Raw genomic sequence first — 23,718 nt, forward strand, 5'->3', positions numbered from 1 at the left:
GCTATAGTTTTTATAGGTATCATTTTTGCATACGTGCGACTTTTTTATCACTTTTTATTCTAACATTTGTAGGGCAAAGTGACCAAAAAACAGAAACTCTGGTAACGTTTTTTACGTTTTTTTTTTTACGCTGTTCACAGCGTGCAATAAATAATATAATATTTTGATACCTCCAGTCGTTACGGTCGTGGCGATACCAAATACATATGGTTTATTATTATTTTTCAATAATAAAGGACTTGATAAGTGTAAAGGGGGGATTGTGTTTTATTTCATTACTTGAAACTTTTATTGTTTTCAAACTTTTATTTTTTGCACTTTTTTTTACACTTTTTTATACTTTTTTTACACTTTTTCTCAAGTCCCACTAGGGGACTTGAAGGTCCAACGGTCAGATCTGTCAGTCATTCACTGACAGCAAGCCGATTAGGCTTCGCCTCCCGGCGGGGCCTAAATCGGCTTCCGTAATGGCAGAGCAGGAGACCATTGTGTCTCCTGTTGCCGTAACAGCAGTCGCCAGTCCTGATTGCCTGTCAGGGCTGGCGATCTGCTAGTAACCGCTACGATGCAGCAATCGCTTTCGATTGCTGCATCTGTAGTGTCCCACAGGAGCACTACTATGAAAACTATGTTTGTCTTCATGTGTTGTGTTATGCTGCCATCTACAGGTCCAGAAATGTTATGACATTGTGTTTCAGCCTATGCGGAGTGGTTTTCTATAATGTAACAGAAGCTGGGAGGAGTTAATTAGGGAGTGGTTAGAGTGAGTGAGGGCAGTGGTGAGCTAGGAGGGGATGCAGCAGGAAGCACAGTGAAGGTGCTCCTGAGTTCAGCCATTTTCGGATTACAGAGAAAGACAGGCCTAAAGAGATTTATTGGAATAACAGCTCAAGGAGCCAGAAGAGTCCAGAAAGAGAGACTGTGAGTAGAGAGATAATAGCACTCCTGCATTTAGCATTGGGCTACACTGATTGAGCTGAATTTGGATGACATATTTGTATTGTACAATCTCCATCTTGAAAAGTAAAAGTGTGCATGCAAGCTCTCCTGATTAACTGCCACCACCGTCTCCTGTCTTCTATTTGCACTCTACACCAAGGGCACCCCAAATAACACCAGACAGGAGTCAGCCACCAAGGGAGTGCCCCGGGGGAAACAACAGTCATCATCATCATCTTGTGCAGCCCCCTCATCACTGTGTGTGTGTGTCCCTGGGAGGTGGGAAGGCCTGCAAGGCAAAATACCACCGTGACACAAGACAGAGAGCCCAGTATCCACCATTTTGGGTTCCTGCATCCCCCGCCACCCACGGGCCACCACATATAATTTTGGCGTCACGAACAGGATCTCTATGGCCTCTGTGCCTTATGAACTAAGTCAGCGCTGATGCGCCACAGCCGGAGCAGAGTTACAGACATTTCGCTACAGCCGGAATAAAAGTTTCCCGCCAAGTCGCCGCCATATTGGTAGTGGCAAGGAACTGCGCAACAGAACCCGCGAAAACAGCGGAGCAGCTAAGAGAAAGCTGGTGAGTGCCTGAATAGGCCAGTAAATGAGATTTAAAGTAAAAAGTGGCAGTTAACAGTGTAGAGACACCGGAAAAGATATCCGGAAAAGAGGCTTAGTGCATAGCCTGAAATTGAACACCCGTTGCTAGGGGTTACTGTAGGACTTATTGCAGAAAATGTCTAATGACGGAGATAACGGCTCTCCAAGCCCCAGTGGGTCACCTCCAACAGCACAAGTGATGCCACTCACTATGCCCTATTACTTTGGAGCACCATGGCTTCCTCGCTACAAAGGCGAAGTTCATTCCCTGAGGGAATTCAAAGAGAAGATGCTGTCCATGTTCCGTTTGTATCCTGTCTCAACAGACCAGAGGGTTGAGATATTGATAGGACAACTAGAGGGCGCAGCATTAAGAGAAGTGAAATCCTGGCCCAGAACAGAGAAAAAAACAGTGGAACAGATACTGGACCGATTGCGTGCCACATTTGAAGTAAGGACTGTGGCAGAGCTCAAGATGAGGTTCTTTGGAAAGAAGCAGCAGCCCGGTGAGTCATTGAGAGACTTTGCTTTATCCCTGCAGGAGGCCCAGCGGGCAATTATGCAAGTAGAACCCTTAGAGGCTGCAGAGGCTGACAAGGCCTTAAGGGAGCAGTTTGTTGAAGGAGCTGCATCTGAAGCTCTTAAAAGTCAGCTCAGAATGTTGGCCTCCCAGAACCCAAGCTGTATCTTCTTGGACTTTAAAGAGCTCGCAATTAGAATCCTGGGGACTGAAGCCGCAGCGGTTCAAGCCAAAGTTTTCCCCTATTCCATAGAGACTCCTACGGAGTCGCAAGTAGATCATCCTACAGCAGCGGGAAGTCAAGTTGCACTAGCTCAGTGTGCTCACATGCAAGCTCAAGATCCAGTTGTTGAACTGAGGGACCAAATTGCTGTCCTCACCAAGAGCCTCAGTAAAATGTGCCAGAAAATGGAAGATATGGAGCAACGCCAGAACGAAAGCCGCCGCTACTCCAGTAACAGGTTCAGTAACCGATCAGAAGGGGGAAGTTACCGGAATTGGGGTAGACGCTCTTCTGACAGATTTGATACCACCGGAAGACCCATTTGTCGTAGGTGTCAAAGAGCTGGCCATATTGAAAGAGAATGTCGTCAGTTAAACGACAATCCCCCGAGGCAGAGGACCGCCCCTCGGGAGGAAGACCAATAGGTCCCACAACACCAGAATGGATTCCCCGGTACATTGGGCAGTGTCCAGTGATTACGATCCACCTAAATGGGATCCCACTGTCGGCCTTACTGGACACTGGCTCTCAAGTCACCACTCTGCAGAGAAGTTGGTTTGAGAAGTACTGGGACCTCGACCAGCTGATACAACCCCCAGACACGTGGCTTAACATTGTAGCCAGTAATGGACAATCGATACCCCATCGGGGCTACTGGGAACCCACGATCCAGATGGGAGAAACTGAACTGCCCCAGCAAGGCGTAATTGTAGTGAACGTCTGGGATGATGACTTTCCACCAGTGGTGCTGGGCATGAATGTTCTTAGGAATTGCTATGAAGAGATGCTAGATGCCCTACACCGAGCACTTTCTACAGTCCCTGTCTCCAATCAAAATGCAATTCAGCATGCTATCCGTCTCTTGAATGCCCAACAGAGGTTCACGAATGAAAAGGGTGAGATCTGCCGTGCCCGCATCATGGACTCACAACCAGTGACTCTGGAACCAGAGACGGAAACCATTCTGTGGTGTCGAGCTCGTCCAGGTTTGCAAGGTCAAGATTACCAGGCCCTTGTGGAACCTCTTCTTCTGGAAGATCATCCGACCGTGCTAGCAGCCAGAAGTCTAGTGACGGTTTCTAATGGGAGGGTACCTATTCGCCTCCTGAACATTGGTGATACGGCTGTGGTACTGAGTAAATACCGTCCAGTTGCTAAGCTCTCACAGGTCTTCTTCCAAGATGTCTGGAGCCCTGAGACTACAGTGTTCCAGCAAGCTACCCAGAATCAAGTTACCCCTGAGATGACAACAAAACCCTGGTGGACCGAGATCCATGTTGGCGATGCTAATACTACCGAAGAGGATATCGAAGGAGCCCTGATGGTGGCCAAAGACAATCAACAAGCCTTCAGTAAACATCCTATGGATTTTGGGAAGGCTACTATCATTGAGCACACCATCCCTACAGGCGTCCATCCACCCATCAAAGAAAGGTACCGTCCCCTTCCACCAGCCATGTACCAGCCAGTGAAGAAAATGATTCGGGAAATGAAGGACGCAGATGTGATTCGGGAGAGCTACAGTCCATGGGCTGCACCCCTAGTCCTGGTGAAAAAGAAGGATGGCAACATTAGATTCTGCGTGGACTACCGCAAAATCAATAATATCACTCACAAGGATGCGTATCCCCTGCCACGCATTGAAGAATCCCTGACTGCTTTGGGGTCTGCTGCCTACTTCTCAACTCTGGATTTGACCAGCGGGTATTGGCAGGTACCTATGGCTCCCAAAGATAGGGAAAAGACTGCTTTCACTACTCCCATGGGGTTGTTCGAGTTTAATTGTATGCCCTTTGGGCTATGCAATGCCCCAGGAACCTTCCAGAGGCTGATGGAACGCTGCCTGGGTCACCAAAACTTCGAGACCGTCCTCTTGTACCTGGACGACGTAATCATCTACTCAAAGACTTATGAGGAACACCTACAGCACCTGGCAGAAGTCCTCAAAACCCTCATCAAATATGGCCTGAAAGTGAAACCCTCCAAGTGTCATCTCCTGAAGCCGGAAGTCCATTACTTAGGCCATGTCGTGAGTGCAGAAGGAGTGGTTCCTGATCCAGGCAAAGTAGCAGCAGTAAAGAGCTGGCCAGCCCCTACCACAGTCAAGGAGGTGAGAAGTTTCTTGGGATTTGCAGGGTATTATAGACGGTTCATCCCACACTTTGCCCAGATTGCAGAACCCCTCCAGGGATTGTTGAGAGGTCACTCCAAGGAAGCTATGAAGAGAAGGATCCCGATTGAGTGGGCTGAAGCCCATGAAGCCGCTTTCCAGAAGCTGAAGCAGCTGTTAACCGAACCACCTATCCTGGGATATCCTGACTACAACCAACCCTTTAGGCTGTATACTGATGCCAGCCAGAAGGGATTGGGGGCCGTCCTGTCGCAGGTACAGGACCAGAAAGAGAGAGTCATCGCTTATGCCAGCAGAGGTCTTCGAGGCGCTGAACGGAACGACCAGAATTATAGTTCCTTTAAGCTGGAATTCCTGGCCCTTGTGTGGGCAGTGACCGAAAAATTTAAAGATTACCTGGCTGCAACACCCTTCATTGTCTTCACGGATAATAATCTGCTGGCCCACTTGGATACAGCGCGACTGGGAGCTCTTGAACAGCGATGGGCATCCAGACTGGCGAATTATCAGTTTGTGATCAAGTACCGGACTGGTGCGTCCAACGTGAATGCCGATGCCTTATCCCGTTTGCCTGTGGGTGAAGAACCGGTCCGATGTAATGATGAATGGGAAGAGGTAGAGATGCCTACATTCTATGCCCAGTTTGCAACCCAGAATTCGGTGATCGCTCAGAGGAAGCGAAACGAACATCCGCAACCAAATGTTCCTGACTGCTCCCAAGATTCCAGACAGTGGGCTAGATTCCAACGGGAGAGTAGAAACCTACAGGAATTGCAGACTTCCCTTCTTCAGAAGAGGACTCCGGACCGAATACGTAGAGGTCAAGCTGATCAAGAATTAATTTGTCTATGGAGACTGAGGAATCGACTTTTCGTGTCCAGAGGTCTACTACAGAGGACTGCCCTGGATCCAGTAACGGGTGAGCGTCTACATCAAATTGTGGTACCCCGGCGAGATTCCAAATCCATCTTGGAAGCCTACCATGACAGATCGGGACACTTTGGGGTTCATAAAACGGAAGATACCATACGCCGACGATTTTACTGGATTGGCATGAGAGACGACATAGAGAAGTGGTGCCGAGAATGTCCCAACTGTGCTCAGAGCCGAGGAGAGCGTCATGACCAGAGAGCCCCACTTCACCCCATCATCAGTCATAGACCGCTGGAACTGGTAGCCATTGACCATGTCAAGTTTGAACCAAGCCGCACTGGGTATACTTATGCTATAACTATAATTGACCACTATACGAAGTTCGTGGTAGCTATGCCAGTGAAAGACCTGACTGCCAAGACCACCGCTGCCATCTTTTGGAAGAATTTCGTACTCCCCTATGGCTGTCCGGACAAGATCCTGACTGATCGTGGTTCCGCATTTGAGTCTCAACTGTTCCACGAGTTGTGTTCCCTCTATGGCTGTCAGAAGCTGAGAACTACCGCTTATCATCCACAAGGTAATGGCTTATGTGAAAAGATGAACCAGACTCTTATTGGGATGTTAAGAACTGTTCCGTCCCAGAAGAGGGCTGATTGGCCGACTCTCCTGCCAGAATTGGTGTACCTGTATAACAACACTGTGCACTGCTCCACAGGGTACACTCCTTACTATCTCCTGTTTGGCCGTCAGGGCAAATTGCCTTCGGACTTGGCCATGGATGTCGAAGTTCCAGATACTATCAACCCCCTGCCAAACAGAGAGTGGGTGAGTGATCACCAGCGTCGCCTGGCTGAAGCCAACGAGATTGTGGAAAGAAGGATGGAAGATGCTCGTCAAAGGCAACAAGCAGGTTTTGATCAAAAGGCCGAAGCAGAACCCTTCCAAATTGGAGACCGTGTGTGGCTGAAAAACAACCATCGTTCAAGTAAGTTGGACAGCAAGTGGCAGAAAGAACCATACACAATTAAGTCCATCCCGCACCCTGGGACTGATGTCTATGAGATTGTGCGCGAAGGCCGAGATTCCCAAGTCGTCCACCGTAATCGTCTCAAGCTCTGCCTAAAGGAAGAGGTACCAGCAGAACCACAGACAACTGAGAAATCTCCTGCAGCTGACCCGCTACCGCCAACAACTAGTATGTCCCCTCTTGATTGGCTGTTCCAACCTTGGCTGTCTATTTTTGTTCCAAGAACTGTTCTTGATCCCGGCGAGGACCAAGTGACCTCGTCATCCGAGTTCCGGCCTGGTCCAGAGGAATCCAGGGACCCTGAAATTGCTATAGAGGAGCCCCTGAGGAGATCTGATAGAGCTACCCGAGGTAAGATGCCAGCTCGATATCAAGATTGAACTGTTGAATCTGAGACTTCATTTTTGTATTATCCTTCACCAGAGACAGTGTATTGTTTGCATCCCAATTGGGTAACAAGCCCTTCATTTTCCCCAGTTCATATGACAAGGACTCTTGGACATTTTCCCTGTTCAGCATTATATCCTCACATTCCTCAGAGACTGTATGGACTCTTAGTTTATTATTGCAATTGTGATTAACCTTTGTTTTAGGTTAACCTGCCGCCTGGAGAGTCGGACGCCGAGGACGGCTTTATTTAAAGAGGGGGTGTATGTAGTGTCCCACAGGAGCACTACTATGAAAACTATGTTTGTCTTCATGTGTTGTGTTATGCTGCCATCTACAGGTCCAGAAATGTTATGACATTGTGTTTCAGCCTATGCGGAGTGGTTTTCTATAATGTAACAGAAGCTGGGAGGAGTTAATTAGGGAGTGGTTAGAGTGAGTGAGGGCAGTGGTGAGCTAGGAGTGAATGCAGCAGGAAGCACAGTGAAGGTGCTCCTGAGTTCAGCCATTTTCGGATTACAGAGAAAGACAGGCCTAAAGAGATTTATTGGAATAACAGCTCAAGGAGCCAGAAGAGTCCAGAAAGAGAGACTGTGAGTAGAGAGATAATAGCACTCCTGCATTTAGCATTGGGCTACACTGATTGAGCTGAATTTGGATGACATATTTGTATTGTACAATCTCCATCTTGAAAAGTAAAAGTGTGCATGCAAGCTCTCCTGATTAACTGCCACCACCGTCTCCTGTCTTCTATTTGCACTCTACACCAAGGGCACCCCAAATAACACCAGACAGGAGTCAGCCACCAAGGGAGTGCCCCGGGGGAAACAACAGTCATCATCATCATCTTGTGCAGCCCCCTCATCACTGTGTGTGTGTGTCCCTGGGAGGTGGGAAGGCCTGCAAGGCAAAATACCACCGTGACACAAGACAGAGAGCCCAGTATCCACCATTTTGGGTTCCTGCATCCCCCGCCACCCACGGGCCACCACACATCGAAGGGGTTAATGGCAGGGATCGGAGCTAGCTCCGGTTCCTGCCGTTACAGGTGGATGTCAGCTGTACAGTACAGCTGACTTCCACCGCTGATGACGCCGGATCAGCTCCTGACCCGGCGCCATCTTGCCGGCAGCTACGGAAGCCGATCAGGCTCCGCCGCCGGGCGGATCTTGACCGGCTTCGGTGCTAGGCAGACCGGGAGGCCAGTATTAGGCCTCCGGTTGCCATTGCAGCCACCGGAACCCCGGCAATTTCATTACTGGGGTTCCGATGAGCTGCAAAAACCTTAAGTGCAGCGATCGCGTTTGAGCGCTGCACTTAAGGGGTTAATGGCGGGGATCGAAGCTAATTTCTGTCCCCGCCGTTACAGCCGGATGTCAGCTGTAAGATACAGCTGAGATCCGGTGATGATGGCACCGGCTCAGCTTCTGAGCCGGTCCCAAACATTCGGCGTACATGTACGGCAAGATGCGGGAAGTCAATGCTTTCCATGACGTACATGTACGGCAAATGTCGGGAAGGGGTTAAAGAGGCTCTGTCACCAGATTTTGCAACCCCTATCTGCTATTGCAGCAGATAGGCGCTGCAATGTAGATTACAGTAACGTTTTTATTTTTAAAAAACGAGCATTTTTGGCCAAGTTATGACCATTTTTGTAGTTATGCAAATGAGGCGTGCAAAAGTCCAAGTGGGTGTGTTTAAAAGTAAAAGTCCAAGTGGGCGTGTATTATGTGCGTACATCGGGGCGTTTTTAATACTTTTACTAGCTGGGCGCTCTGATGAGAAGTATCATCCACTTCTCTTCAGAACGCCCAGCTTCTGGCAGTGCAGACACAGCGTGTTCTCGAGAGATCACGCTGTGACGTCACTCACAGGTCCTGCATCGTGCCAGACGAGCGAGGACACCGGCACCAGAGGCTTCAGTTGATTCTGCAGCAGCATCGGCGTTAGCAGGTAAGTCGATGTAGCTACTTACCTGCAAACGCTGATGCTGCTGCAGAATCAACTGTAGCTTCTGGTGCCGGTGTCCTCGCTCGTCTGACACGATGCAGGACCTGTGAGTGACGACACAGCGTGATCTCTCGAGAACACGCTGTGTCTGCAGTGCCAGAAGCAATAGCAGATAGGGGTTGCAAAATCTGGTGACAGAGCCTCTTTAAGTTTTGTCTTAAAGGAACAGTGTTACCACAAATTTTTTTTTAATATGTTAAAGATGTTAGTGCTTTATTAAAAACGTTTGGATTAATTTGTGTGTTTGTGTGTTACTTTTTCTTATTTTTACACTTCTTCTTCCCTATGGGGGCTGCCATTTTTTTTTCCATTTCTGTATGTGTCGATTAACGACACATACAGACATGGAATACGGCAGCTCCAGTCCCATAGGGACTGCGAACGGGGCCCGTTCCATCCACTAACATGTACGCCGCTGTGTGGGAACGGCGCATGCGCCGCTCCCACACAGTTCAATTTGAAATGCGCGCCGTCCGGCGCCATTTTCCTGTGGACCGGAAGTCGCGGCCGGACAGTAAGATTACTACTTCCGGTCGCGGCTTCCGGACTTGTGCACATGGAGCAGCGGCAGCAGACGGAGCGGATGGACCGGAGGGAGCGGCGGCGACTGGAGCAGGTAAGGGATTTCTATGTATGTTTGTGTTCAGTGTGTGTTTACTACTGTTGGTAAACCTTCTACACTGTGTGTTAGCTCAAAAAATGGCGACACACAGTGTAGGAGGTTAGACCGTTCAAACCCCTCGTTTCTCCCGGCACTAGCCAGGATAAAGGAGGGGGGGATGCTGAGAGCTCACTAGAGCGAGGGCTTTTTACCCAATTTTGCAGCATAAAGCAATGTGGTTGCTTTACCACATGCAATGCTGCAATTTTGGGAATGGCTCCATCTAGTGACCAGCAATGGGAAATATTATAAATTAGAATCCAATGGAATCCAATTTATAATATTTCCTGACCCGTGAAAAAAAAATAAAAATTAGAACAATGTTTAATCACCTATACACTAATTGTTTAACTAAAAAAAAAAAAATCATGTTTTGCTGGCAACACATTCCCTTTAAGCAAGTGAAATGCAACTCGATCGGGTTGAGATCTGGTGATTGACTTGTCCATTGCAGAATATTCCACTTCTTTGCCTTATAAACTCCTGGGTTGCTTTCGCAGTATGTTTTGGGTCATTGTCCATCTGTTCTGTGAAGCAACGTCCAATCAACCTTGCTGCATTTGGTTGAATCTGAGCAGAAAGTAAATCCCTGAACACTTCAGAATTCATCCGACTACTTCTGTCTTCAGTCACATCATCAATAAACACTAGTGACCCAGTGCCTTTGGCAGCCATGCATGTCCATGCCATCACACTGCCTCCGCCATGTTTTACAGAGGATGTGGTGTGCTTTGGATCATGAGCCGCTCCAAGCCTTCGCCATACTTTCTTCCTCCCATCATTCTGGTACAGGTTGATCTTAGTTTCATGCTGTTCCAGAACTGGGCGGCTTGGTTACATGTTGTTTGGCAAAGTCTAATCTGGCCTTTCTATTTTTGAGGATGATTAATGGTTTGCACCTTGTGGTGAACCCTCTGTATCTGCTCTCATGAAGTCTTCTCTTTATGGTAGACTTAGATACTGACACACCTACTTCCAGGAGTGTGTTCTTCACATGGGTAGATGTTGTGAAGGGTTTTCTTTCACCATGGAAAGGATTCTGTGATCATCCACCACTGTTGTCTTTCGTGGACGTCCAGGCCTTTTGGAGTTCACAAGATCACCAGTGCACTCTTTTTTTCAAGAACTGTTGATTTGGCCACTCCTAACATTTTTGCTATCTCTCTGATGGATTTCATCATTTTTTTGAGCTGAACGATGGTTTGTTCCACTTGCATTGAGAGCTCCTTTGACCTCATGTAGTGGGTTCACAGCAACAGCTTCCAAATGCAAATGCCACACCTGGAATCAACTCCAGACCTTTTACCCGCTTAATTGATGGATTAACGAGGGAATAGCCCCTGCAGCCCATTAAATATATTTTTAGATAATTGTCCAATTACCATTGATCTCTTGAAAAAGAGGCAGCTACATATTCAAGAGCTGTAATTCCTAAACCCTTTCTCAAATTAGGATGTGAATACCCACAAATTAAAGCTGAGAGTCTGCACTTTAAGCCCATATTGATTATTTTACTGTATATACCATATATTTTGGTAAACAGCTGAAATGCCAAAACTTCTGTCACTGTCCAAATAATTCTGGACCTAACTTTAGCACCGACCTTACATTTCAGGGTGCCCCCATACAGTTCTGTCATACAAAGCATGAATAACTTTACTATATTGTAATGACGGGGGTAAGGAAACAAACAAGTGAGCCCTAATCTACCCGCCACTCAGTCCCTGCCTACTTGCAACGACCCGCCCTAGGCGACGGGATACAACTGGGCGACAGTCCCTACGCTCAATAAGTGCACGACAGAAAAACAGACAAGGGTACACAGAAGCAAGGGAAAAGGGGCAGTTGCCCACGGCAACACCGAGAGCAACAAGAGTGGTGAACGAGCCGAGTCAAACCAGGAGTGTACGAGGTACCAAACGCAGAGCAGGAGAGTAGTGAACAAGCCGAGTCAAACCAGGAGTGTACGAGGTACCAAACGCAGAGCAGGAGAGTAGTCAGTAAGCCAGGGTCAATATTAAGCAGGGTCAAATAGATCAAGAAGCTGCAGCAGGGCCAGGAAACAAAATGAGAAGAATCATAAGCAAGGAGGAACAGGAAAGGCAGGCATAAATAGACAGTGGGCGGGAGCTAGCTCCGTCTGGCCAGGCTATGATAGGCTCCCCCACTCCTAAGCCTGCCATCCTGAGTGGTGGAAGATGGAGTCAGTCTCCCAGACATAGAAGCAGGTGCAGACTGATTACCTATGGGCGTGGATACAGAAGCTGTGCCTGGCAGATCCTTAACATATATATTGTCTAACTTTTAGCGTCATGCATGATGGCAAAAAAATATATACTGTACATTGTGTAAGAAGCAGTGCCACTCAATAAGTAAATACCACCATATAGTGCTCAAATTATACCAACATACAGTGACCAAACAACAGCTCCAAACATAACGTAATCTACTAACAGTGATCTATAATGTTTAAATAATACTGGTGTAGAATGAATATTGTATAACCTTTGCAGTGGTCACAAGCCTCGGGTGCCCGGACATCAGTGGCACTTTCATCAGGGACCCCTAAGGTCTCAAAACTATTCATCTATGCATCAGTTCATGCTTACCGTATGCATGTAGATAGAGGAAGTTGCCATTGCAGTTGTATAGACCATTTTTATCTGAAGAATAATTTTCCAGGGTATGTTGCTCTTGTTTCTCACTGATAAATTTGTCTTTTTTCAGAGTGGTAGCTCCTTCTTGAGGACATATAATTTCCACTGAAAGTCCTGAGATAGATACCTTGAAATCGTGATTTTGCTCTAAAAAGTAAAGAGTTTACATGCAAGCAGAATTAAATGTAATCATCCACAGCATATGTAAACACAATAGGCAAATATACTATAAAATATACGATATATATAATATATCTGTACATTCATCACCTGGTTGTATGGCCGCACATGGAGGAAGTAGAGCTCTATACTATGGAGCGGTCCAGCCTCCGTGCACAGGGCTCTGCCGTGTATATGAGTCATTTTTCTTTTTTAAATGTTTTTATTTTGTATAACACAGAAACAATACACAGACAACAAAAAGTAGCCCTTATACCTCCCTCCCCTCAACCCTCCCCCTCCAACCCGGGGATGCGTAAAAAAACACAAAGAAGACTATTATATGCAGAAAATATCCTCACCACCCCAGCTCATACAATCTCTTCCCAATCCTGAAAAATTTGACGAAGCCAAATTTTCTGAGACAAACAACCAATTAATTCTAGTAATCTAACAGTTAAAGGGAACCTGTCACCAGCATATTACCTATTGAACTCTACTCACCCCTCGCTGTCAAAAGTAAATTGCCATAATCCCCTTTTCTAAACTCGACCTCTGACCGTAAATGACGGTCTGCATATATTTTGCGCCTTTTATGGCAATAATCCGTCAGTCTCGTCAATCAAAAGTAAGCTGTCAATCAAAAGTAAGTAGGCGGGGTTAACTCTGAAAAGATTGAGGAATGAAGATTTGACTCTTTTCAAAAAAAGATATGACTTTTATTCTCATTAGCATACAGTGTGGGAACACTAAAAAACTGAATACTAAAGATACAGAGCCGACTTAGAAGATAATTATAGGTTATAGAAAAATGATTCACCCACTTCCACCAGGTATTACTGGTTTAATAGGTGAAATGCCGGTGATAGGTTCCCTTTAATACTAGGCGGATTCTCATTTTTCCAATCTGGGGCAATTATTCTCCTCGCAATTTGTAACCCATTTAAACGTATTAATATATTTAATCTATCCTCCTTTAACCCATTTTACTACCCAATACAATTTTGAATCCTTCAAAGGGAATCACAACGTATTGTTCAATTTCCGCACTATAAATTGCCAGAACCGATGTAGTCTGGGGCATCTCCATATCATATGGACCAAGTCAGCATGGGGATCCCTGCATCTCTGGCAGCAAGAGTCAGTTCTAGCACCAAACCCAAACAGCCTTTTTGGGGAGAAGTAAGCCATGTGTATTATGAATAATAGAGAAATTCTGTAAGAGATATTTCTAGTCGTCTTCACCACCATATTAAGAGCATCGCTACACTTGGGCTCGGAGAGATCGGCCAAAGCCTCTCGCCACTAACTTGGACTCCCAGCAGCTTTCTTTAGGGAAGCATACACCTTTGAAATAGCTTTTTTTCTTTTACCTACCAACTGTAAAAAGTTTAAATCAAGATGTGTCGCTCTTAAATTTGCCCTTAACTTATGACTTCTTAGCGCATGATATACTTGTGCATAAAAGAAAAAAAATTTGACATATTTAAGCCATATTCCAACTTCAACTCCACAAGACTTTTTATATTCTTCTGTTTAACAAATTGAGAAATAATCAGTCTATGCGCACCTTTAGCCAACGGACTGTTCACTAGATTCCCACTACCAAACCGATCATTCCCCCAAATTGGTGTAAATTTCATATTTCCACATATCGCCAATTTTTTTAAAACTTTTTCCCAAATTTTTTTGCACCATATTTAGTGTGACAAGCCTACTTTCTTTGAATAACCCAGCTTCCAAAGACATAAAGTTGTCATACCTATTGTATATAAATTCTCTAGTAAATCCTTTAATGTGTCTTACTAACCAATCTCCCTCCTTTATCAAAAGACACAACTGTGCCTCGTAAAAGTAAAATTTAAAGTGTGGCACCTCCACCCCTCCTTTCTAACTGCAACTTCTCCAAGCTTATACAAGCCTGTTTCCCTTTCCATATAAATTCTCTTATAATAGTGTCCATTAACCTAAACAGCCTATCTGGAATCCAAATAGGACTATACTGTAGTGGATAAAGCCATGTAGGCAAAATTACCATCTTTACCAAAGCGATTCTTGCTCTCAACAAGAGAGGCAATTTTCTCCAGATCTTAACTTATAGAGGGAATTATATTTAGGTCCACATACTCTTTAACCTCCGGGGCCACCCAAATCCCAAGATACTTACGTTTTTCCACCTGATTCAGACCCTCTAACTTATCTCTGTCCCTCCTTACCCTAAGTGGCATAAGCGCAAATTTGGACTAATTTATTAAGAACCCGGAACATTTTCCTAATCTCTTGATATCCTCAATACTCTCTCAATTGAATCCTCAACATTCTCCTGGATGTTTTGAACAGTATGCTGTAGTTGAAGCCGGAAGCAGATGGCTCCGGTCACGGAATAGTGGCCGAGCTGCAGTACTACAGCTCTGCTCCTACTCAAGTAGTCGGAGCCATCTGCATCTGGCTCCAACTACTGCATACCGTTCAAAACATCTGGAACCCGGAGGCAGCCAGAGCTGCTGATCGGTGCAGGGTCCGGGTGTCGGACCCCCACTGCTCATATACTGATGACCAATCCTGTGGATAGGTCATCAGTTGTCCGGGTGTGGACAACCCCTTTAATCTTTCAATGCAATAATTGTCAGCAGTGAAGAATCGCTTTTAAGAAATCCAAGATAGATGTGCGCTATTAGAAGATGGTGGCTGAAAATAAAATTGATAGCAACACACCATTCCTAATTCGAAGGATCCCGTACATGCTGCAGATTTTGTTGCATACATTTCTGCGACTGAAAATATGTACCATTCACCTGAATAGGGTTGTTTCCGCTGTGTTTGGATTTCTGCCCCAAAATCAGCCAGTGTGCAGGGGGCCTTACTGGATTCACATAGGACGAAAATAGTGTGGATTTTCCGCAGCATTTCAGCAGCATTTTCGTAGCGTTTCTGCAGCAAAATATGCACATTTTGTGTGCGTGTATTTTACTGCATATTTTTTGCAGCTTTCACCCCTTCTACATTGAAAAGGATGAAAGTGAACATCCAGTACAGTTTTGTAAATCCACAGCATGCTCTGATTTCCATACGTTAAATGTTCAGTAATGTGGATAAGATATGTGCGAATCTCATCCACATGGCTGGGACTGTAATCCACCTCGGTTTTTCTCCACAGAAATTCCTAACCGAAAATCCACAGCATTTCCGTCCTGATTAAATGTAGCCTAAGGTCTCATACACACGACCGTGTTTGGTCCGTGATATACGCACTGTATGTCGGCAGTATTTCCCGGAGTGATTACAGTTCAGGGAGCCGGGCTCCTGGCATCATAGTTATCTATGATGCTAGGAGTCCTTCCTCTACACAGAAATAATGTCCCGAACTGTCATCATGTTTTCAGTACAGTACAGTATTTCCACAGAGAGCCCGGCTCCCTGAATTGTCGTCAGTCCGGGAAACGGCCAACATATGGTCCGTATATCACGGAGCAAACACGGTGGTGTGCATGAGGCCTTACTGTTCATTTTTCCATGGGAGAAAACAGACATTATGCAGTAATCACACGTCGATGGCATACCTTATATTGCTTTAAACAGACCAACTTGTTTGACAAGACATTTGACCACCACTTAATCTCTTTCTGTGTGGACTAAATGTTTTTAACTACTTAGTCACAGCCTATCTGCCATCCACTTAAAGGGAACGTATAATTAAAAAAAAACACATATTATTTAAATCTGATCTTATTATTACCACACATTTTTTTAAATATGTGATTAGCCACGGAGAAAGAAAACTTTAATTTTCCAGTTTTTACACTGGTTACGAGCAGTCATAATAGGCTGATTTGTCCTGTTTTCTTTAGTCCACATGTCAGCTTTGCTTCATAGATTTGAAACAGAATAAAGGCCCTTTTACACGGGCCAATAATCGGGCAAACAAGCGATCATCAGCTGATCAGCTCCTTTGTGTGGCCAATAAAATAATCGCTAGTCGGCAGCACATCTCCTATGTAAAGAGAAAAAAATATATGGGGATGAACGATCGTAGTAACAATCATTCATCCCCCTACATAATTGATCATAACTCCTTGCAAAAGGAGCAAACAAGCGCCGATCAAAGAGCTGTCTCATTGATCGGAGCTCGTTTTCACGGACCATATCAGCCTGTGCGGAGTGCTGTACTTCATCGCTTCAAGGAGACGTTTCTCTGTCAAATTAATTTCACCTGCCATAAAGCACACACTCCCTGCTGCACTGTCTATACAGATAATATGGGAAGGAAGTGTGTGTCTCCAATGTGGCCACCCCAGGAAAGTTTTTAATAATAAAAAATAAACAGCTAAGACATTTTAAAAAAAGGACAAACATATTATTTTATCTTTCACACACTTACATCTAATTAATGAAACTAAAATTAAATACATAAAAGAAATTCCCTTTAGGCTGGGTTCACACGTGGCGGAATTTCACTTGAATTCCGCTGCGGACACTCCGCAACGTTAATCCGCAGCGGAGCCGTTTCTCCATTGACTTCCACTTCTATTTAGAAGTGTTCGTTTAGACGTTGAGTAAAATTCCGCTGCGGAGCATAGGCTGCGGTGCGGAATTTGGTGTCCGCAGCATGCAATGGATGTTGCGGCGTTGTGGCGGACTGGTTGCGGACTCATGGCGGAATTTCTCCATTAACTTCAATGGAGATTCTAAATTCCGCAATGAAGTCCGCAGCTGTCATGCACATGTTATGTGTGCTGCGGATGCGTCTTGCTTTTTTGACATGACATTTCTTTATTCTGGCTGGACCTATGTATTTCTAGGTCTACAGCCAGACTGAGGAAGTCAATGGGGCTCCCGGAATTACGGGAGCGTTGCTAGGAGACGTCAGTAAATAGTCACTGTCCAGGGTGCTGAAAGAGTTAAGCGATCGGCAGTAACTGTTTCTGCACCCTGGACAGTGACTACCGATCCCAATATACAGCAACCTGTAAAAAAATAGAAGTTCATACTTACCGAGAACTCCCTGCTTCTGTCTCCAGTCCGGCTTCCCAGGATGACGTTTCAGTCTAAGTGACGGCTGCAGCCAATCACAGGCTGCAGCGGTCACATGGACTGCCGCGTCATCCAGGGAGGTCGGGCTGGATGCCGAAAGAGGGACGCGTCACCAAGACAACGGCCGGTAAGTATGAAAGTCGTTTACTTTCACTAGGGCAAGTGCTGTCCCTTCTCTCTATCCTGCACTGATAATAGAGAGAAGGGAAGCACTTTTACCGCAGTCCGCAGCAGCTAGTCCGCATCAATTTACTGCACATTTTGGGCAGATCCGCAGCCGTAATCCGCAACCCGGATTAGGTGCGGCATTGATGCGGACAGTTGCGGAGGAATTCCGCCACGTGGGGGCATGCCCTTAAGGGCTCATGCGCATGGCAGAGCAGTATGCAAGTAGCCTGTGCATGAACAGTCTCTATGGCTGCGTACTAAAGAGTTGTAGGCACTATGTGTGCCTCTGTATGGCGCTATGTTACTGAGATATTCTCCTTTAGAAACAATGCTTCTAATAGAGAATAAATATCACTGAACAGGCCATACTAATTCACAAGTGCAGGTACACACACCACTTCCCAGCAGGATGCAGATAAACCACAATGCTACATATTCTAGTAGAGAATACCTCCATAATACATTATCTGATGGAGCATGCCACCATTTGGATTCATCTCCTTTTGAATTCGGAGGCATATGTGGGCACTATAGGGCCCCACAGACCTGTTATTCAGGAATAAAATAGGAAACAAATAAAGAAAATTCACGATGGATTGCGAGCATCTTACCTGAAAACTCTTCCTCTGCAGATAACCAATCTGAAACACACATAAACATTTTCCGTATCAGATTCACATATTAATGAATGTAGAGATAATACTTTCTATTCCAGACCCAATATCTTAAAATAAATGTTGCCAAAAATTGTGCAATATTTGATGATTTTTTCATCATTGGTGAAAAAGCCTTTTTCCTTTCTAAATCAAACAATCTTCCAGGGCATAGATAGAAAAATGCAATATGAAAATGCAGACAGACATTTTTGTGCAATCGTTTAAACATATAAAGCTTCTATGGACATTGGACGTCCTTGGCCTCCTATGCACTGACAATAGATTGGCCACCTCAAAATTTAGGCTGGCTTAATCTGCAGATTTTGGCAGATAATCAAATTTGTATTGGGGCATCCTAACAGTACCCGGTGGCATATATGGGAGGAAGAAGTATTAGGCATATTGCTCCATTCACTGTCTATGGGACTGACCTGTACTCGGGTATCTCTATCAGTCCCATAGACAATGAATCTAGAGCGGTGGTTACACATGCGCACTACCGTTCCATTCACACAAGGGACACAGGGACACGCGCTCTTGTGATCGCCGGAGGTCATAGCACTTGAACCCCCTGTGATCAGACATTTACACCTTTTTTGAATGTTCTTTATGGAAAACCCCTTTAAAGGGGTTTTCCATCCAGTAAAAATTGATGACCTATCCTTAGGATAGGCCATTAATAGCTCATGGGTCGGGGTCCGACTACAGGGACCCCCATCGATCAGCAGTTTTGATGGGGTGCAGCGCTTGTTACGAGTGCTGCTTCCCCTTCATTTCTTCTTGCTCACTGCGAATCCTCGACACGCATTTAGCGGTGATTCACAGGTATTGCAGCCGTTCCTCCCATTCACTTCTTTCTGACCAACCGTTACACCAATGCCTCTACCCTGTGCCAGTCACTGCACTGGTTGCCCATACCCTTCAGAATTAAATTCGAACATATTACTCTCACCCACAAAGCTCTCCCCAGTGCTGCACCTCCTTACATCTCCTCCCTCATCTCGGTCTACCACCCTACTCGCACTCTACGTTCTGCCAACGACCTTAGATTAAAATCATCCATAATCCGAACCTCCCACTCTTGTCTCCAGGATTTTTCTCGTGCTGCACCCGTCCTCTGGAATGCGCTACCCCAGACAATCAGATTAATTCCCAATATCCACAGTTCTAAACGTGCCCTGATAACACATCTTTTTTAGACAGGCCTATAACATTCCCTAATTTGACTACTTTGCCTGGCCCCCCTTTTACATTAGTCATGAGAACATGACCCCTTCATTCAGCAGTATCCCCCACACTCCTTGCCCCCTAATGCACTTCATGTCCGTCATACACAGACACTGGCTGGTGACCGATTCCTTCAGCTTTATGTACTATCACATATGTATACAAGATGGCTGGACCATTGTACTTAAAAAGCACTTTTTACACTTTGTGTCTTCCATATTTCCTCATAGATTGTAAGCTCTTGCGAGCAGGGTTTCTCACTTCTCTTGTTTAAATTGGAAATTAGTTTTGTCCCTATGTAATGTCTGATATTGTCTGTTTATGTTCCCTCTAAATTGTAAAGTGCTGCGGAATATGTTGGCGCTATATAAATAAAGATTATTATTATTATTGTGCCATAAAGGCCTGATAGGTTCAGGTCCTAGCTTTGCGACCTTCACTTATCACTAGAATGGCGTCCTGTGACCTCTATTCGCCAATTCATATTGGCTTCATTCTGCCCATTGAATTCATTAGGGAGGTGGCCGTTCTTGCATGTGGCCCTCTCCAATAACATCTATGAAAGTTGGATTCACACGAGCACATTACGTCCGTAATGGACGGAACGTATTTCGGCCGCAAGTCCCGGACCGAACACACTTCAGGGAGCCGGGCTCCTAACATCATAGTTATGTACGACGCTAGGAGTCCCTGCCTCGCTGTCGAACTACTGTCCTGTACTGAAAACATGATTACAGTATGGGACAGTTGTCCGGCAGCGAGGCAGGGACTCCTAGCGTCGTACATAACTATGATGTTAGGAGCCCGTCTCCATGAAGTGTGTTCGGTCCGGGACTTGCGGCCGAAATCCGTTCCGTCCATTACGGACGTAATGTGCTCGTGTGAATCCAGCCCAACAGAAAAAGTAAAGCAAGCACCACTGACTTCTACCAAAAATGTTAATTCATTTTGTAATGTAAATGTACATATACTAATGTAGACTTCCATTTAAATATTTTCCTAAAAAATAAAGTCAGTAAAACTAGATTGCATAGAAGGAATTCCCATTACTACATGCAACTTAACCAACTGAATAAAGTTTAATGTTTCTCAGAAAAGAAGGAGGAATTACTTCCAAGAACTACTAACTCTGATCATACTGGCAGTTGTGGTGAGCCGTGGGAAATCTAGAAAAAGATCACTTGTAGATATAAGCCCCCGAGTTTTCTTATTTTTATACTCTCTGAAAAGGGTATGTCCACGTTTGCCAACATGTTTTTAATTACTACAAAGCATCTATAAGAAAATATGAGGCAAGGGAGTTTGTAGTCTGTAACCATGGATCCACATTCGTCTGCATAGGAGCTGTAGACACACAAGACTAGGCTGTTCTTAATCAAAATTATTTGTAAAGTTGTGCTTTTTAAAAAAAATGTAAATGCATTGGAGCAATGATAAAGAACAATGATGGCAAAAGTGGACATTTTTTAGTTAGATCTATTTCTGGCTGTGATTACAGCTCCTACACATTTGTCACACTTCTGAATGGAAGTTCTGCCTAGTTATGAAGCAACACAAGAGTAGATGATGTATAACGGCATAAATAGGCAAAGTTTTCAATTTATGAAGTCAGGAAAACCTGTGTATCCAGTCCTGCGGGATTGTTGTAATGACAGCCATATTGATTGTCACACAGCTTACCCAGACCATGGCTGAATAGACGTTTTAAAGCCTTGGCAAAAGACGACAACTCAAGGATTTATATGTACTTGTTTCTCAAGGGTCCTTATCATTATATTCTACAGATATACAGAACTCGTAAAACAAAATAATGTACAATATGTATCTGTTTACATATAATTATTTTGGGCCTTCATAATAAGACTATGGCTACACATAGACTGCTACTACCACATAGACTGCTATGTAATCTATGTCAATAGAAATATTCCATTGACATCTCCGAAAATAATATTTTTATTAACATCACATTCCGATGTCAAAACCTGATTATTATACCTAGATGAGCGGTGCTTCAAATACACACCTCAAAGGCTGCAGATCTTTTTGAAAAAAAAGCATGAGGGTATTTCAGTCAATCATTAAATAGTTCATCTTCAAAAAGAAGTTCTGCAGCAGCTGAGGTGTATATTATAAGGCTCTAGAAATCTGCAAATCATCAAATTTTAGAAAAAGGTTAACTATAGATCTAGGGAATTAATCATTTTGTATTTCTGTTATACCAGAATGATGATAATTATAATAATACCGTCATTATTTAAGCAAGCCATGTTATCATATTAATATTCAAAATGTAGGTCCGTTAAAATAATCCACTTTTTAACAATTAAAAATCTTAATTTACCATATTTATCTGTAATTTTAATATTCTGATGAATTAGGATTGCCCGTCTGACACTAGACAGGTTCACAGTTTATAAAATTTTATCCAAATACTATATCAACATGTAAACATAGGGCAATGGATATTTTCTTAGAACAAATCTCAAAAGCATTTAAAAAACTGGGACAATGAAAAGAAAATGAATAGATTATATTCCAGTTAAATTCAGGTATCAATTTATAATATATTACAAGCTTTTTCTTCGATACCGCTCATTCCCGATCATTGCCCTGTGCAAACAGGGCAATGATCAGCCAATGAAGGAGCAAAAGCTGCTGATCGTATCGTTCATGCAGCAGAAAATATTATTGTTGTCGGAGCACATTCCCCTGTGTAAACAGGGAGACGCGCTGCCGACATGGAAGAAATGTATGAGGACGAGCGATCGTAATAACGATCGCTTGTCCCCATACATAACTCCTTGTGACAGGAGCAAACGAGCACCGATCAACGAGCTGTCTTGTAGATCGGCGCTCGTGTATACGGCCCCATGTCGGGCCGTGTAGGCGGACCCTTAGACACATTGAAATGTTGATTAAAATCAGAATGGATAAATCGTGACATGGGTAAAGTGGAAGCTCCGAAATGACTGACGACTGATAGGTACTGAAATGAGGATTTTCTTATTGATACAGTCAGTCCAGTGGCTCAAGTAAAATAAAAAATAAAATAAAGATGGTCTAATAAATCTACTAATAACAGTTGGGGCTCTAGGCCTAGTCCCAACTGTGAAAATGAATTAAAAATATTACCATGTACTTGTAACATAATATCTATTAGTAAAATATGTATAAACTATCAAAATGACAAATTGAATGTATAATGTGACCATCCTTTGCTGGTACCACATCTATCTCACAGATATCTCTACATTTAACCTGTGGCATGTCCTTGACATTCTCTATTTTTTATATTTGCCCCTTGAATTTGATTATTGGACCCCACCCTCAGCTGCTTTACTCACCAACACAAAGTCCAAGCAACAGCAAAGACAGTATGATCAGTCGCTCCATTGTCCACAACTTTTTGTTTTCTACAATGATCGGTATTTATTCAATGTACAGCAATTTTTCTATATTTCTTGCGTTTTATCCTCTTGATGTCAATTCTTTTTCACATCTCTCTACTTTCTATTTGCTTAACTGAGTCTGTTTGATGTGTCAATCTCCTTGTCTTCGGGTTTCCTTTGTCACCCCCTGTCTCTCTCACTCGCACTGCTTCTCCTCCCCCTTCGTGATCAGTCTGCCACCCCTATCTACACAATTCATGTTACCAAACGTCACCTGTTTTCTCAGAGGCCAATTTTTTTTTTCATAAAGCGCAAAAGTAAACCCACAGTTACAACCACATAGATTTTCCGATGCCGTTCTCAAAAATAGGTCTTTCCGGAATCATCAAGCAACAAACGCTACATACGAAGACCATCAAAATACCTAACGAAATTACTTTACCATTATACACTCTTGTGGTTTTAATTTTTTCTTTAATTAATGGCCCCCTAATCAGTCTATTGTCTACTGACTTACTTTAGAGTGCTCCCATGGACATTAGAATCATCTTTTTTTTGTGGATGTGATCAACCATTCAGTCAACTGACAATCCCATAGACCAGGGGCGGACATACCATTTGTGCAACCGCAGCTGCACAATGGACCAATGGGTAACGGGACCCTGTGCCATCGTGAAATCAACTGTTAGCATCCTACTGTCTATTAGATTACATGTAAGGGACTGAGCTAGTGAATTTCATAGTTAACAGTTACGTGAAGTATTCTTAGAGGGACTTATTGGGGGGGGGGTGTTCTATATGATGAGCTATTAGAGAGCAAGGCGCCCATCTTGCACTAAGGCAAGTGGCGTAACTACAGCGGTAGCAGCCGTAGCGGCTGCTACTGGGCCCGGGGCTTGAGGGGGCCCGTGCGGCCAGCCGACACGTCCGCCCATATGCCCGGTGGCGCCGCTAGCAGCCATTACGGCTGCTACAGCGGCAGAGCCGCTACTATGGGGCCCGCGCTGCTGAGCCTCCAACAAGTATGGGTCGGGCGACATGGGCC

General features: G+C 44.6%; 1 protein-coding gene across 1 annotated transcript in view; it reads right to left on the reverse strand.

Annotated features, from left to right (window-relative positions):
- CD3E (CD3 epsilon subunit of T-cell receptor complex) overlaps positions 1-22,790 on the reverse strand; it is a 33,264-nt gene extending 10,474 nt beyond the window's left edge. Inside the window, exons 1-3 of the mRNA XM_075838931.1 lie at positions 22,629-22,790; positions 18,010-18,039; positions 11,993-12,187 (exon numbers count right to left, since the gene is read on the reverse strand). Of these exons, the coding sequence (XP_075695046.1) occupies positions 11,993-12,187; positions 18,010-18,039; positions 22,629-22,677 (274 nt within the window). The 5' untranslated portion in view covers positions 22,678-22,790. The remainder of the gene's footprint in view (positions 1-11,992; positions 12,188-18,009; positions 18,040-22,628) is intronic.
- Between the last annotated feature and the right edge of the window lie 928 nt (positions 22,791-23,718).

Source organism: Rhinoderma darwinii, chromosome 10, assembly GCF_050947455.1.
Source record: "Rhinoderma darwinii isolate aRhiDar2 chromosome 10, aRhiDar2.hap1, whole genome shotgun sequence".
Taxonomy (NCBI): domain Eukaryota; kingdom Metazoa; phylum Chordata; class Amphibia; order Anura; family Rhinodermatidae; genus Rhinoderma; species Rhinoderma darwinii.